The sequence below is a fragment of the Gopherus evgoodei genome, chromosome 3, assembly GCF_007399415.2.
Source record: "Gopherus evgoodei ecotype Sinaloan lineage chromosome 3, rGopEvg1_v1.p, whole genome shotgun sequence".
Lineage (NCBI taxonomy): Eukaryota > Metazoa > Chordata > Testudines > Testudinidae > Gopherus > Gopherus evgoodei.
Window position 1 is genome coordinate 9,700,548 of NC_044324.1, and position 16,063 is coordinate 9,716,610.

Here is a 16,063-nt window from a genome sequence, read left to right on the forward strand (position 1 = left end):
GGATTGGAGCCTCCCAAGGTCTATTGTCAGTTAAGAGTTTCTTGATTGGACACTTAATCTGAAGTCTTTGCTCAGTGAGCTGGCCAAATGGTGTTACTTAGAATCAAACAAATTGAGATACAAGAACAGAGCCAATATTTGTAACTTCAGATACAAAAATGGTACACATATACAGACAGCATGATCACAACCAGCAAATCAGAACCTTGTCACAGACACCTCAGCCAACAACCTTGGTACAATATTTGCTGCAAATATATAACAGTGGTCACACCCGGGTTGTCCTTATTTCCCTTTTTATAGATGGGCACTAGATTTGCCTTTTTCAGTCTTCTGAAATGTCTCCTGTCTTCCATAACTTTCCAAAGATCATTGCTAATGGCTCAGATATCTCCTCAGTCAGCTCCTTGAGTATTCTAGGATGCATTTCATCAGGCCCTGGTGATTTGAAAACATCTAATTTGTCTAAGTAATTTTTGACGTGTTCTTTCCCTGTTTTAGACTCTGATCCTACCTCATTTTCAGTGACATTCACTACGTCAGATGTCCAATCGCCACCAACCTTCTTGGTGAAAAATGAAACAAAGACGTCATTGCAAAAAAAAGTGAACATCATTCTGGGATGTATTAGCGGGAGTGTTGTAAGCAAGACACAAGCAAGTATGACACCTCTGCCATTTACATATTTTCTGTTATTGTCCCCTCCCCCCACATTAACGGGCCTTCTCTGTCCTTGGTCTTCCTCTTGCTTCTCATGTACTTGGAGAATGTTTTCTTGTTACGCTGTATGTCCCTGGCTAGTTTGATCTCATTTTGTGAACACCTTCCTGATCCCCTGCATCTCCTTTGTTCTCAGGGGATCGGCCGTAGCCAAGGTGCCCTGGAACAAGGCCGACAGCATCCTCAGGCAGCTGGTGAGGAAGTGGCTCCACCTTCCCCAGAGGGCCAGTGCCGACATCATCTACATTTCCGACAGGCAGGGTGGCACCAACGTACCTCAGATGGGTAACCTGTGTGACCCGGCAGTGATCACCCATGCCTTCCACCTCCTGATGTGCCCAGAGTCAATGGTGAGGAGCATCAGGCAGGAAGCTGTTCGGGACGTGGTCAGGAAACGCATCGCCAGGGCCCCCTCTGAGCAGGATATCGCCACTTACCTCAGCGGCTCCCTGGAGGCTGAGTTTGGGAGAGAGGGGGGAGACCTGTCCTCTCTCTGGTCCCACACCTGCAACGCATTGAGACATCTAAGAAAGAGGATTGGCTGCCGCTGGAAGTGGTGTGAGGAGTTCTGGGAGCTGGGAATACTGGTGCCGCGCATAAAAACCCTGGACCACACTTTCGGCACCCCAACCACCAAAACAATGCTGGAAAGGACCGTGAAAGACGCCATCCACTGCCACTACGCTGAGAACCTCAAGTGGAAGCCAGACCATGGCAAGGTGTTCGAGGTGTCCAGCAAGTGGGAGGTGAGCAACCACTTCCTTCCCGGGGGCAGCTTCACCAGGTTCACCAACTGATGGTTCATCCACCTGACTCAACTGCGCTCCCCTCAACGAAGCCATCCACCATGGCAACCGGGATAAGCACTGCAGGAAGCACGGCTGTGCCAACGAGACCCTGCCCCATGCCCTGTGTAGATGCAAGCAGCACTCCGGAGCCTGGTGGCACTGCCACAACACCACCCAGAACTGGCTGGTGAAAGCCATCCCGCTGTCCCTGGGGAAGATCACCGTCGACTCTGCCATCCTTGGGACAGAGAGCCGACTGCGACCCGACATCATGACAGATGCAGAAAAGAAGAAGGTTCTCATGGCAGACGTCATGGTGCCATTTGAAAACCGGTCACAGGCCTTCCACGAGGCCCAAGCACAAAAGGCGTTGAAGTACACCCCACTGGCCAACACCCTGAGAGCCCAGGGCTACGAGGTCCAGATACACGCCCTGATCATGGGAGCCCTGGGCTTGGGGGACCCCCCACAACGAGTTGGTACTAAGAGTGTGTGCAGTCAGTGGGCATAGCTACGCCTGGCCCATGAGACAGCTCACGGTGTCCGACACCATCAGGTGGTGCAGAGACATCGACACAGAACACATCACGGGACACCGTCAATACCAGGTTGAGTAACCGAGAACGCCGACCAGGGAGAGAACCCACTTCCTCCCCTAATGAACAAGGGATGCACCCCACCCACGTACTTATTCGCAACACTGATACTGGCTTGGACTCTCAGTCCAGTCCAGGGGTGGCGTACCTGAGCCCACTTATCCACTGACGCTCTAAAACCCCTCACGCCCCAATCTGGAGCTGTGCTGGTTCTGTGATATGTAGGTCTCTCTGCAGCCTTGTAACCAATACCTGTGATCCCTCATAACCCAAGCCTGACCCCCAGGTGTACAGAACCTTCCCTCTTAACTTGTGTCTGTTTCATTTTAAAAGTTAACTTTAATGAAATGTTTAAATCTGTTTTCTTGTCACCCTTTATGTCCCTAGCTAGTCTGCTCTTGTTTGTGCCTTGGCCTTTCTAAGTTTGTGTGACGAACTGGGACTGTTCTTACTGGGGGCTGTGAATGCTGAGTGGGGGGTGTTGGCCTGGGAAGACGATCTGCCTTGGGGGATGGGAGACTGGCCTGAGGGAGGAGACCTGAGCAGGTAACGTGAGAACCCAGGAAGGGGTTAGAGGCCAGGTGACACCTCTGCCTGGGACACTGGACAAAGGCTGGGGAAGAGGCTGGGGGAGAGCCTGGGGGAGGGGTTCAGCTTGGAAGCTGGCTGGGAAATGGAGAGGGGCCCCGATGGGGCTCGGGCCTCCCAGTGGGGCTGTGGCCTCCAATGGACCTAACTAAGGTGGGTCCTGTTGTCTGTACCAGCAAGACCTGTTTTGGACTGTGTTCCTGTCGTCTAAATAAACCTTCTGCTTTACTGGCTGGCTGAGAGTCAGGTCTGACTGTGAAGTGGGGGTGCAGGACCCTCTGGCTTCCCCAGGACCCCGCCTGGGCTGACTCGCTGTGGGAAGCGCACGGAGGGGCAGAGGATGCTGAATGCTCCAAGGAGAGACCCAGGAGGTGAAGACGTGGGAGCTTCTTGCCCTGGAGACAGTCTGCTCCAAGGGAGAGGAGGCTCCCCAGAGTCCTGACTGGCTTTGTGGGGAGCAGTTCCAGAGCATCACCTGGGGACTCCGGGACAGTTTGTCCCTACATACTTGTGTTAATTGTTTGTATTCATCCTGTATAATTTGATCGTGTTAACACTTTTTGTAGGACGCTTTTCTGATTTTTAGATCACTGAAGATCTCCTGGTTAAGCCAGGGTGGTCTCTTGCCATACATCCTATCTTCCCTACACAGTGGGGTAGTTTGCTCTTATGCTCTTAATAACGTCTCTTTGAAAAACTGCCAACTGTCTTCTATTGTTTTCCCCCATAGAATTGCTTCCCATGGGATCTTACCTACCAACTCCCTGAGTTTGCTGAAGTTGCCTTCTTGATATCCATGGTCTTATTGTGCTGTTCTCCCTCCTACCATTCCTTAGAATCATGAACTCTACCATTTCACAAATACTTTCACCCAAGCTGCCTTCCACTTTCAAATTCTCACCCAGCTCCTATTTGTCGAAATCAAACCTAGAACAGCCTCTCCCCTGGTAGCTTTCTTCACCTTCTGAAATAAAACATGGTCTCCGATACAGTCCAAGAACTTGTTGGATAATCTGTGCCCTGCTGTGTTATCTTCCCAACAGATGTCTGGGTAGTTGAAGTCCCCCATCACCACTCTGTCCTGAGCTTTGGATGATTTTGTTAGTTTTAAAAACCCCTCATCCACCTCTTCTTCCTGATTAGGTGGTGTGTAGTAGACCCCTGCCAGGACATCACCCTTTTTACCCCTTTCATCCTTACCCAGAGACTTCCAACAAGTCTGTCTCCTATTTCTGTCTCAGCCTCAGGCCAAGTGTCAGGCACATTTTTAATATATAATGCAACACCTCCTCCCTTTTCCACTGCCTGTCCTTCCTGAGCAAGCTGTACCCTTCTATCCCAAAATCCCAGCCATGCCTATTATCCCACCAGGTCTCCGTGATGCCAACTATGTCATAGCTGTGTTTATTTAATAGCATTTTGAGTTCTCCCTGCTTATTCCCCATTCTTCCCACATTAGTATACAGCCATGTAAGATACTGATTTGACACCACCGACCCCAGTTCTGTCTTGTTTCTCCTTTATCCTGGCTGTAATAGCCCACGCTTCCCCCGGATTCTGACCCTTCTCCCAGGTATCCATGTTGTTGACTTACCTGTGGGCTTTGGTCACCTGTCCCCATTGAACCTAGTTTAAAGCCCTCCTCACTAGGTTAGCCAGGCTGTTGCCAGATATGCTCTTCCACTTCCTCAATAGGTGGACCCCATCTCTGCTTAGCAATCCTTCCTGGAACAGTATCCCATGGACAAGGAAGCTGAAGCCCTCCTGGCAACACCATCCTCGCAGCCAGGCATTCACCTCTAGGACGCATCTGTTTCTGCCTGAGCCTCCACCCTTGACTGGAAGGACTGAAGAGACCACCACCTGTGCTCCCAACTCCCTCACCCTTATTCCCAGAGCCCTGCAGTCTCTTCTGATCTGCTGAGGGTCATACTTCGCAGTATCATTAGTGCCCACATGGATGAGTAGCAGGGAGGTAGCAGTCAGAGGGCTGGATGATCCTCAACAATCGCTCTGCAACATCTCAGATATGGGCCCCTGGCAGGCAGCATACCTTCCGGGATGCCACGTCAGGGTGACAGATGGGTGCCTCTGTCCCCCTCAGAAGAGAGTCGCCAACCACCACTACTCTACATTTCCTCCTGGGAGTGGAGTCTGTGATCCTCTCAGCCTTGGGGGTACATGGCTTCTCCCCTTCAACTTTTGGGGGTGACTCCTCATCGCTCATTGCCAGGGCAGTGTAAAGGTTCTCCCTCATCATGGTGAGGGGTTGGGAGTAGGGGTGGAACTGCCAGAAGTCACCAGCAGCCAGTGTCCGCCCTGTACCAGAGCCATGTCCTCCTCCCCAGGGGCATGAGAGCAGTCCTTGCTAGCTGGATTCCTGATGGACAGAAGACGACCATTTTGGTTGGAAAGTTGTTTAGGAGTCTTCTGGAGATATTCAATAAGATGCAAATGGGTGATGCTTCCAATTATGGTAAATTCAAAGAAATAGTTTTAAAACAGTTTCAGTTTACACCTGAAATTTATAGAGTAAAATTTAGAAGCCTTAAGAGATGGGCTGGGTTGTGTAATGTGGCTTACGTAAATTAAATGAGAGATTTACTGGATAAGTGGGTGAAAGGAAAAGTATTTCAAGCTTTGAAGAAACGTGTGATCTGGTTGCTCAGGAGCATTTCCTGAATATGTCTAGTGATGATGTAAGACAGTGTTTATGGGTGTGATGAAGTGGGACTGTTTTTAATGTGTCCTCTGAATACTGTGTGGGTGCCTCAGCTCTGGCCGACCCTTTGTCGCCTGGCAACTAATGGCCAGGCCCTTCCCCCCTTTCAGGGGGATGCTAAAGGTGGGGGAGAACAGAGACAAAGCCCACAAAGGAGGGGCTGGAGGGGGTTTGGCAGTTTTGGAAGCTCGTTGGAAAATGGAGGGGAGCCCCACTGTGGCTCAGGCCTCCCAGTGGGGCTGTGGCCTCCCTGGGGCCTCAGATGGACTTAACTAAATTGGGTCCTGTTGTCTGTACCAGCAAGACCTGTTTTGGGCCGTGTTCCTGTCGTCTTAATAAACCTCTGTGTTACTGGCTGGCTGAGAGTCATATCTGACTGTGAAGTGGGGGTGCAGGACCCTCTGGCTTCCCCAGGACCCCGCCTGGGTGAACTCGCTGTGGGAAGCGCACGGAGGGGCAGAGGATGCTGAATGCTCCAAGGAGAGACCCAGGAGGTGAAGTCGTGTGAGCTTCTTGCCCTGCAGACAGTCTGCTCCGAGGGAGAGGAGGCTCCCCAAAGTCCTGCCTGGCTTGGTGGGGAGCAGTTCCAGAGCATTGCCTGGGGACTCCTTGACAATGGGATCATAGAACATAGAATATCAGGGTTGGAAGGGACCTCAGGAGGTATCTAGTCCAGCCCCCTGCTCAAAGCAGGACCAATTCCCAACTAAATCATCCCAGCCACGGCTTTGTCAAGCCTGACCTTAAAAACCTCTAAGGAAGGAGATTCCACCACCTCCCTAGGGAACCCATTCCAGTGCTTCACCACCCTCCTGGTGAAATAGTTTTTCCTAATATCCAGCCTAAACCTCCCCCACTGCAACTTGAGACCATTGCTCCTTGTTCTGTCATCTGCCACCACTGAGAACAGTCTAGATCCATCCTCTTTGGAATCCCCTTCAGGTAGTTGAAAGCAGCTATCAAATCCCTCCTCATCCTTCTCTTCTGCAGACTAAACAAGCCCAGTTCCCTCAGCCTCTCCTCATAAGTCATGTGCTCCAGCTCCCTAATCATTTTTGTTGCCCTCCGCTGGACTCTTTCCAATTTTTCCACATCCTTCTTGTAGCCTGGGGCCCAAAACTGGACACAGCACTGCAGATGAGGCTTCACCAGTGTCGAATAAAGGGGAATGATCATGTCCCTCGATCTCCTGGCAATGCCCCTACTTATACAGCCCAAAATGCCGTTAGCCTTCTTGGCAACAAGGGCACACTGCTGACTCATATCCAGCTTCTCGTCCCTGTAACCCCTAGGTCCTTTTCTGCAGAACTGCTGCCTAGCCACTCGGTCCCTACCTAGTCCCTACCATTGAGCCCGACGATCTAGCCAGCTTTCTATCCACGTTATACACCTCTACCCTGATCTAACACAACCTGATATATCACAGGTTCACATACAACGCAGTAAAGCAGCACTTCCGCAGATCAGCGCATCAGGTCCCAGCCCCGGGGCGCTCTGCTTCCTGCCACCAGTGAGTGCGGGACGGTTGGGGAAAGGACCCCCCCCACACCCACCTGCAGCAGGAAGCGGAGCATTGCAGCTGGGAGCTGGCAGAGTGGAGCGGGCTGGGGCCAGGCTAGTGTGAAGAACTGGTGTGTCAGTGAAAATGCTAAAGACCCACCTGACAAAGCGGAGGAGGCAGCCACTTCCAGGGCAGGTAAACTCCTGCCAACAGCTAAGCACAGGGCTGAGTAACGGGAGTGAGAAACAGACACCCCGGGGGGCAGCAGGGGGTGGATTTGTTGCATGGACATAGCCCTGGAGATGAAATGCAACTCCACGGGGGAGGGCCAGTAACATGCAAGGGCTCCTGACACCCAAAAGACATGCCTGAATTAAGAACCTGTACTAAAGGGAAGAGAAAAGAACACATACGATGATACTAGAAGGGTTGGGAAACGCAATGAATGCTGAACTGGACTGTCTGAACAGAAGGCGTGGGATGAGCATCACACTTGGAAGCGCCGCCCTGTCATGAATTTGCTGTAATTTTATGCCTCTTCATTCACAATCTATGGGCTGAGACAAAGAATTTCGTGCTGATGGTAAATCCTTTAAAAATGTGTAACATGCGTGATTTTTGGAAGAAACTTTTGTATGGGCCAGCGGCGACTCCAGGCACCAGCGCTCCAATCACGTGCCTGGGGCGGCAAGTCGCAGGGGGCGTCCTGCCAGTTGCTGTGAGAGCAGCAGTCAGACTGCCTTCGGTGGCACGCCTGCGGGCGGTCCACCGGTCCTGCAGATTTGGTGGCAACTCAGTGGCGGGTAAGCCGAAGCCGCAGGACTCGGGACCTCCTGCAGGTGTGCCGCTGAAGGCAGCCTGACTGCCGTGCTTGGGGCAGCAAAAAAGCTAGAGCCGCCCCTGGTACGGGCTAGGAGTGGTAACAAGGAAGCCCTATAGGAATACTGTTTCTCAGCTAGGACCTGTGAACAGGCCTGGAGCCTGGCACAGCAGAGAAAGCAGAATCAATCTAGACTGCTGTGTAGAAGGGGAAATGGAGGCCCACCAGCTCATGGCATTGGTGGCTAAATGCCAAAGACACCTACACTCTAAACGATATTAATATCCACATTGTGTTCACAATGCTGTAATTCAAAGGCTTTCAGGCAACTTGTAAAAAGAAACCAAGAACTTTGTAAAAACATCTGTGGGTAACACTACAGTTTTGGGTAACACTAAAGACTTGTCTACACCACCCGCCAGATCGGCAGGTAGCGATTATCACAGAGTGTGGGGGAGTCCGGCCCTGCACCCCTCTTCCTGGGACCCACAGTGACTCTCAGCCAGCCAGTAAAACAGAAGGTTTATTGGACAACAGGAATGCAGGTTACAGCAGAGCTTGTGGGCACAGCCAGGACCCCTCAATCTGGTCCTTCTGGGGGTTCAGGAAGCTTAGTTCAAAGCTTGGGATTCCCTGAATTCCAATCACCCAGCCCAAAACCGAAACTGAACTAACTCCCTCCAGCCGGCCCCTTCCTTCGTCCAGCTTCCCGGGCAAAGGTGCTGACCCCCTCCCCCCCACCTGGCTCAGGTTACAGGCTTAGGTCCTGTCCCTCACCTAAAGTCCTCCCCGGCTCTCCCAGCCCCCACACAATAGTCCCTACTGCATCACAGCAATCAAGCCAGCGGAGGTTGATTTATCACCTCTAGTATAGATGCGATAACTTGACCCCTGAGTGCTCTGCCGTCGACTCCAGCACTCCACCAGAATGAGAAATGCAAGTGGAGTCAATGGGAGAGCATCAGCTGTCAATATACTGCAGTGAAGACACCGTGGGAAGCAGATCTAAGTCCATCGACTTCAGCTATGTAGTCACGTTGTCACTTGGTCACACACGTATCTTAGATCAACCCGCACGGTAATGTAGACAAGCCCTACGAAGTTAGTTAACCGAGACCTAAAGAGGATATTAGGCACACTGCCTTCGCATTAGTCAGTGACCAACCCTGTGGCAGGAATCTAAGGGGGTAGGTGTGACACTGCACCCCATATTCTTCATAGAATGAACATGGCCTAACTAAGCTGTATTTTATGCAAGATGGCTCACGTGAGGTATCGCTGGGAAGGTTCTGCTTTACTGAATTTGTATGCACGTATCAGCTCTGTAACTGGAGTTAGGATTATTGACTATGTAGCAGTCACAGCTGGGTTTTCCCTGGCGGAACGCCCACCACGCAGAATGCAGTCAGCTGGGTGGGCCATTAGGACCAATAGGTCTTTGAAGATGCGAATCTCCCTCCTTCCTGAGAAGTTTCCTGGCTGCTGCTTTGACACGGCAGGGTCACCTGGTACTGGCTCCCATCCTGGGGGGTCAAAGTGGGAAACAAAGCAGTCTCGCCATATCAAATCTGATGTAAGGCTGGGGAGTGAGTCAATCTTGGTTCCTTTTTCACTGAACCCCACCCCCAAAGATGACTGCTTGAGACATGGAAGAAATTCAGACAAAGGGGGTTCGGGGGGAGGACTGAACCCCAGCTGGGAATGGTGTCTGGCCCGGGAAGGATATTCTTGGAGTTACCCCTGTGGCTGGGGGTCACTGCAGGGTAAAGAATGTGGGGTGCATTGCTCCTTCTGAGCGTGCAAGTCTCCCTCATGTCCAGCTCGGGTGGACTCAGCTCGAGGTGTGACCCAGGGATGCTGAAGGCTCTGACGTTTGGTCACAGGAGGTGGGGAAGCCAAGGGACTGACTGGGCCAGAGCTCAGAGAGCATCAGGCCTGGGGATCCGGGACAGCTGTCCTTTGCCCCCGGGAGCTGGCAGGGCGGGGAGGTAACATTCCTGCTGCAGTGCTGGCAGTGGCTGGGCCCCACACTCACCATCTCACCCGTCGTGCCCACCTCCTGCCGGGATCCAGCCAATGCCACGTGCGAGCTGCCAGGTACCAGCTGCCCCAGAAGTGACTCTGCAGCCTGACCCACACACTGACATCCCAGCGAGTTAACACGCTCACTCTGCCCAGAGTGGAGAGGCCAGAGCGCAGCCCCCACCCATGTGGGCACTGCCCAGGCCTGCTCCAGCTTATCATCAGCAGCCCTGCTTTGGGGGAAACTGAGGCACCAAGCAGGGATGTGCTTTGCACATCCTCTGCCCCTGCCCGAGACCCTGTGAGCCAGGGGGAGGGGAGCGTCGCTCTCACTTGGTGAGGCTGGCCCCAGTGCAGACAAGCTGAGGGCAGTAGGGACTGGTACCAATGGCACCAGCACGGCTAGCAATGGCAGTGCAGGCGTGGGGCTCCGGCCTGGGCTGGCAAGGCCGGTACAGCTCCCCAGGCTGCAATGTGAGATCCCCAAGCCCAAAGGGACCGGTGTGGTCACCCGCGAGGTGGGAGGGTCCCAGAGCTCAGAGCCGAGGGGGCTGGCTGGAAACCCCTCGGGTCATTGCCAGGTGGATGCTCTGAGCTCTGGCCCCAGCTGCCCCACTGTCCTGTGCGGAGCAGGTGCTGCAGGAGGCTGCGTCCCGTCGGCCCTGCCTGTGCAGCAGGTTATGACCATGGGCAGCTGCCGGTGCCGAGCCTGCTTCCTGGGAGCAGCCCCTGCCGGCTGCCCTCGGCTCCTGCAGACCCTGTCCCAGCCCCTGGAGTCCCAGGATGGCCCCAACCCACCCCAACAGTAGGGCAACGGCAAGGCCAGTCACTGAGCTTATTTCTCCAGTTCCTTGCCTGGGCTCCATGGACGACGGCTCCGAGGGCCCGTCGGGGCAGGGGCTCTCCAGCCAGGGGCGTGGCGTGATCACCCTCAGCACAGCGGGCATCGCTGGGGCACGGCTCGGTCTACCCCAGTGCCAGGGACTGCCATGGGGTGCAGCTCAGTCACTCTGGGGACAGCCGTGGGGCAGGAATCAATCTCCCCGTGCTGGGGACAGCCGTGGGGCACAGCTCAGACCCCCCAGCACCACGTGCCAGTGCTTTCTTTGCTGAGGCTGCCCAGGGGGCCCAGTCTGAGAGTTGCTGTGTGATGTGGCCCCCTGGAGAGCCCACAAGAGCCACTGCTGGGCCGGCCCCACAGCCATTCGCTATGGCAGTCGCAGAGGGGGTGGTATGGAGGGTCCTGCAGCTGGATGAGGGGAAAGGGGAGGGGGACCAGCCCCACAGCCATTCGCTATGACAGTCGCAGAGGAGGGTGTGGCATGGGGGGGGCCCCTGCAACTGGGTGGGGGGGCACAGGAAGGGGGGGCCGTCCCCACAGCCATTCGCTATGGCAGTCACAGAGGGTGTGGCATGGGGGGGCCCTGCAGCTGGATGGGGGGAAAGGGGAGGGGGACCAGTCCCACAGCCATTTGTTCTGACAGCCGCATAGGAGGGTGTGGCATGGGAAGGAAGAGGATGGGGGCTGGCCCCACAACCATTCGCTATGGCAGTCGCAGAGGAGGGTGCGGTGTGTGGGGGCCCTGTGGCTGGGTGGGGGGCACAGGAAGGGGGCGCTGGCCCAACCATTCACTATGGCAGTCGCAGAGGAGGGTGTGGCATGAGGGGGGCCCTGCAGCTGGGTGGGGGGGAAAGTGGTGGGGGGCCGGCCCCAGAGCCATTTGCTAGGGCAGTCATAGAGGAGGGTGTGGCGTGGGTGCGGCAGGCCAGGCAGAAGGCTGGGGGAGACCGGGTTGGGTGGGGGGATGGGAGGGGAGCCGGCCCCATGGCTTCACAGCTGGTTCGCCTTCCAGGACAGGTAGGAATTCCAGACGACAGCCACCACCTGCACGACAGCCAGCCTGGGACAGAGATTCACAGGTTATAGGGCTAGAAGGGACCTCGAGAGGTCGAGTCCAGTCCCCTGCCCTCATGGCAGGACCAAATTCTGTCTAGACCAGGGGTCCCCAAGGCGGTGCCTGTGGGTGCCATGGTGCCCATGTACTGGCCGGCAGATGAGCATCCGCCAAAATGCTGCTGAATTTCAGCGGTGACGCCTCTGGATGACGTTGCTCGTTGGCGGCATTTTGGCAGATGCTCATCTGCCGCCACGGTCCCCCGTGGCTCGGCGTCTGGTACCCGCCAGACAAAAAAGGTTGGGGACAACTGGTCTCAACCATCCTGGATAGACATTTATCTAACCTACCCTTAAATATCTCCAGAGATGGAGATTCCACAACCTCCCTAGGCAATTTATTCCAGTGTTTAACTACCCTGACAGTTAGGAACTTTTTCCTAATGTCCAACCTAAATCTCCCTTGCTGCAGTTTAAGCCCATTGCTTCTTGTTCTACCATTGGAGGCTAAGGTGAACAAGTTTTCTCCCTCCTCCTGATGACACCCTTTTAGATACCTGAAAACTGCTATCATGTCCCCTCTCAGTCTTCTCTTATCCAAACTAAACAAACCCAATTCCTTCAGCCTTCCTTCATAGGTCATGTTCTCAAGACCTTTAATCATTCTCGTTGCTCTTCTCTGGACCCTCTCCAATTTCTCCACATCTTTCTTGAAATGCGGTGCCCAGAACTGGACACAATACTCCAGTTGAGGCCTAACCAGCGCAGAGTAAAGCGGAAGAATGACTTCTCGTGTCTTGTTTACAACACACCTGTTAATGCATCCCAGAATCATGTTTGCTTTTTTTGCAACAGCATCACACTGTTGACTCATATTTAGTTTGTGGTCCACTATGACCCCCAGATCCTAGAGGCGGGAGCCTGGTCAGTGACAGGCTGGGCCTGACACACACATGGGGCAGCTGCCGGGTGAGGCTCTGCGGCAGCCCCCAGGCCAGGCTGCCTTGCAGCTCCCATTAGCCTGGGGTGGAGCTGGGCCCTGCACTCCGGGGGAGACAGCGAGGGGCCGGGGCTAGCTGGAGGCTCCTGGCCAGGCCCCTTTCTCCCAGGGCAGCAGCTGTCACCCCAGCGGAGGAAACCCCAAGCTGCACACCCCACTCTGTGTCCCGGCCCCCGCTGTCCCCTAGCACATAGCCTCCCTGGGCTGGGGCAAGTGGGGGTGGACGGGGGGGTGGATGGGAGCCACGGCACAGGCAGGGGGCAAGGCGGGGGGTGCTGGGGCACCCCAGAGGGCAGGTGGGGGTGGGGGAACCAGGGCAGGTGAGGGCAGGGAGGGAGCACAGGTGGTAGGGGCAGGGATTTTGGGTGCAGATGGGAGCCATAGCACAGGCAAGGGGCAGGGTGGGGGGGCGCTGGGGCACCCCAGGGGGCAGGGGGCAGGTGGGGTGGGAGAACCAGGGCAGGTGGGGCAGAGAGGGAGCAGGGCAGGTAGGGGCAGGGATTTTGGGTGCAGACGGGAGCAATGGCACAGGCAGGGGGCAGGCTCTGGGGCACCCAAGGGGGTGGGGGACAGGCGGAGGCAGGGCGGGGGCCTGACCTGTGGTTCAGGGGGATGAAGTAGAAGTTGGCAATCTGCACAGCTGGCCAGAGCTGAAAGAGAGAAGACAGGGCGGGGGGACGGGGGGTGCACTTAGGCACATGCTGATGGGGACCCTGCAGCAGGGCTGCCAGCTGCATGCCCACCCTCAGCCCCTCCCCCCAGCACACTTCCCAGCCCGCACACCCGGCACTGGGAGCACCCACTGGGGTTGGGATACTTGGTTAAGTGAAATTCACCCAAATTCCTGGTGGGTAAATATGTAATGGGGGAGGGGGAGCCCTGGGCAGCCCCAGCCCCCCTGGCCCCACAGGAGACAGGGGCCACCTGGTCAGTTCCGTGGGGCAGGAGCGCTGGCTGGCCGGCCGGTTGGCAAGGCCCTGGTGTGGGGCATGGCCATGCAGACAGTGGGATGGGCCCCAGGAGGAGATGCTCTGCCAGCTCATTAGCCAAGTGTGGGTGCGGGGCAGGGGGAAGGCCCCAGCCTGCAGGGCCGGCCCTGGGGAACCGCCTTGTGCCGCTGGTGCAGCATCTGCACTTACGTAATAGTTGGTGAGCAGCGCATCCAGGTAATCCTGTGGGGAGTGAACAAGGGCAGTTATTCGCAAGGCCGGCCCAGGCAGCCATCAGGGAACGTGGGCTGGGCACGGCCACTCCCTTGGCCCTGGCACGCGGGCTAGGCACGCCCACTCCCCTGGCCCGGGCACATGGGCTGGGCACACCCACTCCCCTGGCCCGGGCACATGGGCTGGGCACGGCCATTCCCTTGGCCCTGGCACGCGGGCTAGGCACACCCACTCCCCTGGCCAGGGCACGCGGGCTGGGCACGCCCACTCCCCTGGCCCTGGCACGCAGGCTGGGCACGGCCACTCCCCTGGCCTGGCCACATGGGCTGGGCACGCCCCACTCTCCTGGCCTGGGCACATGGGCTGGGCACACCCCACTCCCCTGGCCCTGGCACGCGGGCTGGGCATGCCCCACTCCCCTGGCCTGGGCACATGGGCTGGGCACGCCCCACTCCCCTGGCCTGGGCATGCGGGCTGGGCACGCCCACTCCCCTGGCCCGGGCACATGGGATGGGCACGCCCCACTCTCCTGGCCTGGGCACATGGGCTGGGCACGCCCTACTCCCCTGGCCCTGGCACGCGGGCTGGGCATGGTCACTCCCCTGGCCTGGCCACATGGGCTGGGCACGCCCCACTCTCCTGGCATGGGCACATGGGCTGGGCACGCCCCACTCCCCTGGCCCTGGCACGCGGGCTGGGCATGCCCCACTCCCCTGGCCCGGGCACATGGGCTGGGCACGCCCCACTCCCCTGGCCCTGGCACGTGGGCTGGGCACACCCCACTCCCCTGGCCCAGGCACATGGGCTGGGCACACCCCACTCCCCTGGCCTGGGCATGCGGGCTGGGCACGCCCCATTCCCCTGGCCCGGGCACATGGGCTAGGCATGCCCACTCCCTTGGCCCTGGCACGTGGGCTGGGCACGCTCACTCCCCTGGCCTGGGCACACCCCACTCCCCTGGGCTGGGCACACGGGCTGGGCCACCCCACTCCCCTGGCCTGGGCACGCCCCACTCCCCAGGCCCAGGCACACAGGCTGGGCAAGCCCCACTCCCCTGGCCCGGTGCCCATGTGCTCTGGGGCGACCTTTGGCGCGGGCTGAAGGAGAAGCAATGGCCGTGGAGCTGGAAGCTGCTGCTGTCAGCCTGGGTGGGGAAGGACGTTCCGCTGTCGCTTTTCTGGCTGGGCTTGGAGTGATTTTTGTCAGGCTATTTACAGCCCGGCCGGCGGGCGCGGATCAGCCTCCCAGCCCCCACCCCTGCCCCTCGCGTGGCCCCACGCCGGCTCCGGAGTGGATCCCCCAGTGTGTTCACACCAGGCACCCGCCCAGCGCTAGCCAGCATCCGGCTGTGCCCCAGCTGGGCACATCGGCTCAGCCCTGCCAGGCCAGCAGCCAAGGCTGGTGCCCATGCGGAGCCCATCCAGGGAGCAGTTATGGCCATGCCAGCCAGGGGGCCTGCCAGCTCCCTGACACACATGGGAAAGCTTGCCCTGGCCCATGGCTACCAAAGGCCAGACCTCTACATGTTCCCACCGAGCCGGGGTGCTGTGGGGTGTGACCAAGTGGGGACGTTCTTAATGCTGTCATGGACTCGAGACTCCATGACACCTGGTGGCAGTGGTGGGATGTACTGCACCCCATGGATGGCACTGCTTGCAGTAAATGACTGGGGAGCAGTAAAACGAAGGGGTATTAATGAGGACCAGGCGTGCTGAAGGTTCAGAGAGGGGCGGTTTCGGGGGGCGGAGGAGCTACGCTTAACCCCTGGGAGTGTATGACCAGCGAGTAGGACGGTTGCAGTAACGGGGTCCCCCTGGGGACTGCAGTGAGCAGTCTCGGGGCAGAGGAGTCTGCAGCTTGACCCTGGGAGAGAGGCGGTGACCCAGAGAAGGGCTGGCACACTAGGAGTTCTTCCTGGAAACCGTGGGGAGCTGAGAGCATGCAGGCCTGCGAGTCCACGACATTAAGAACATCCCCACTTTGTCACGTGGGGCACAGCACGGCGTCAGTGAGGGGCAAGGACAGGTTGATCCCTGGGGCAAGGGAGGCAGTTTAGGGATGGATCCCCCTGGCCAAGCCCACTCTGCACCCAGGCACTCGCACAGCACTGGGCACAGGGCAGGCAGCGGCTGGGGGAATGTGCCAGGCAGCAGGAGCAGGGGCTGCAGGCTCAGAGCCCAGCCTGGGAGTACTGAGGGGGCGAGAGGAGGTCCCCCCCCCCAGAGCTTGGCTCTCTCCAGGCCTCACTC

General features: G+C 57.1%; 1 protein-coding gene across 3 annotated transcripts in view; it reads right to left on the reverse strand.

Moving 5' to 3' along the window:
• Positions 1–8,512: 8,512 nt before the first annotated feature.
• LOC115647983 (protein Mpv17-like) overlaps positions 8,513–16,063 on the reverse strand; it is a 46,319-nt gene continuing 38,768 nt past the window's right edge. For all 3 annotated transcript variants that reach the window (XM_030554984.1, XM_030554987.1, XM_030554986.1), the window contains exons 6-8: positions 13,791–13,823; positions 13,249–13,301; positions 8,513–11,658 (exon numbers count right to left, since the gene is read on the reverse strand). In XM_030554984.1, the coding sequence (XP_030410844.1) occupies positions 11,589–11,658; positions 13,249–13,301; positions 13,791–13,823 (156 nt within the window). In that variant the 3' untranslated portion in view covers positions 8,513–11,588. The remainder of the gene's footprint in view (positions 11,659–13,248; positions 13,302–13,790; positions 13,824–16,063) is intronic.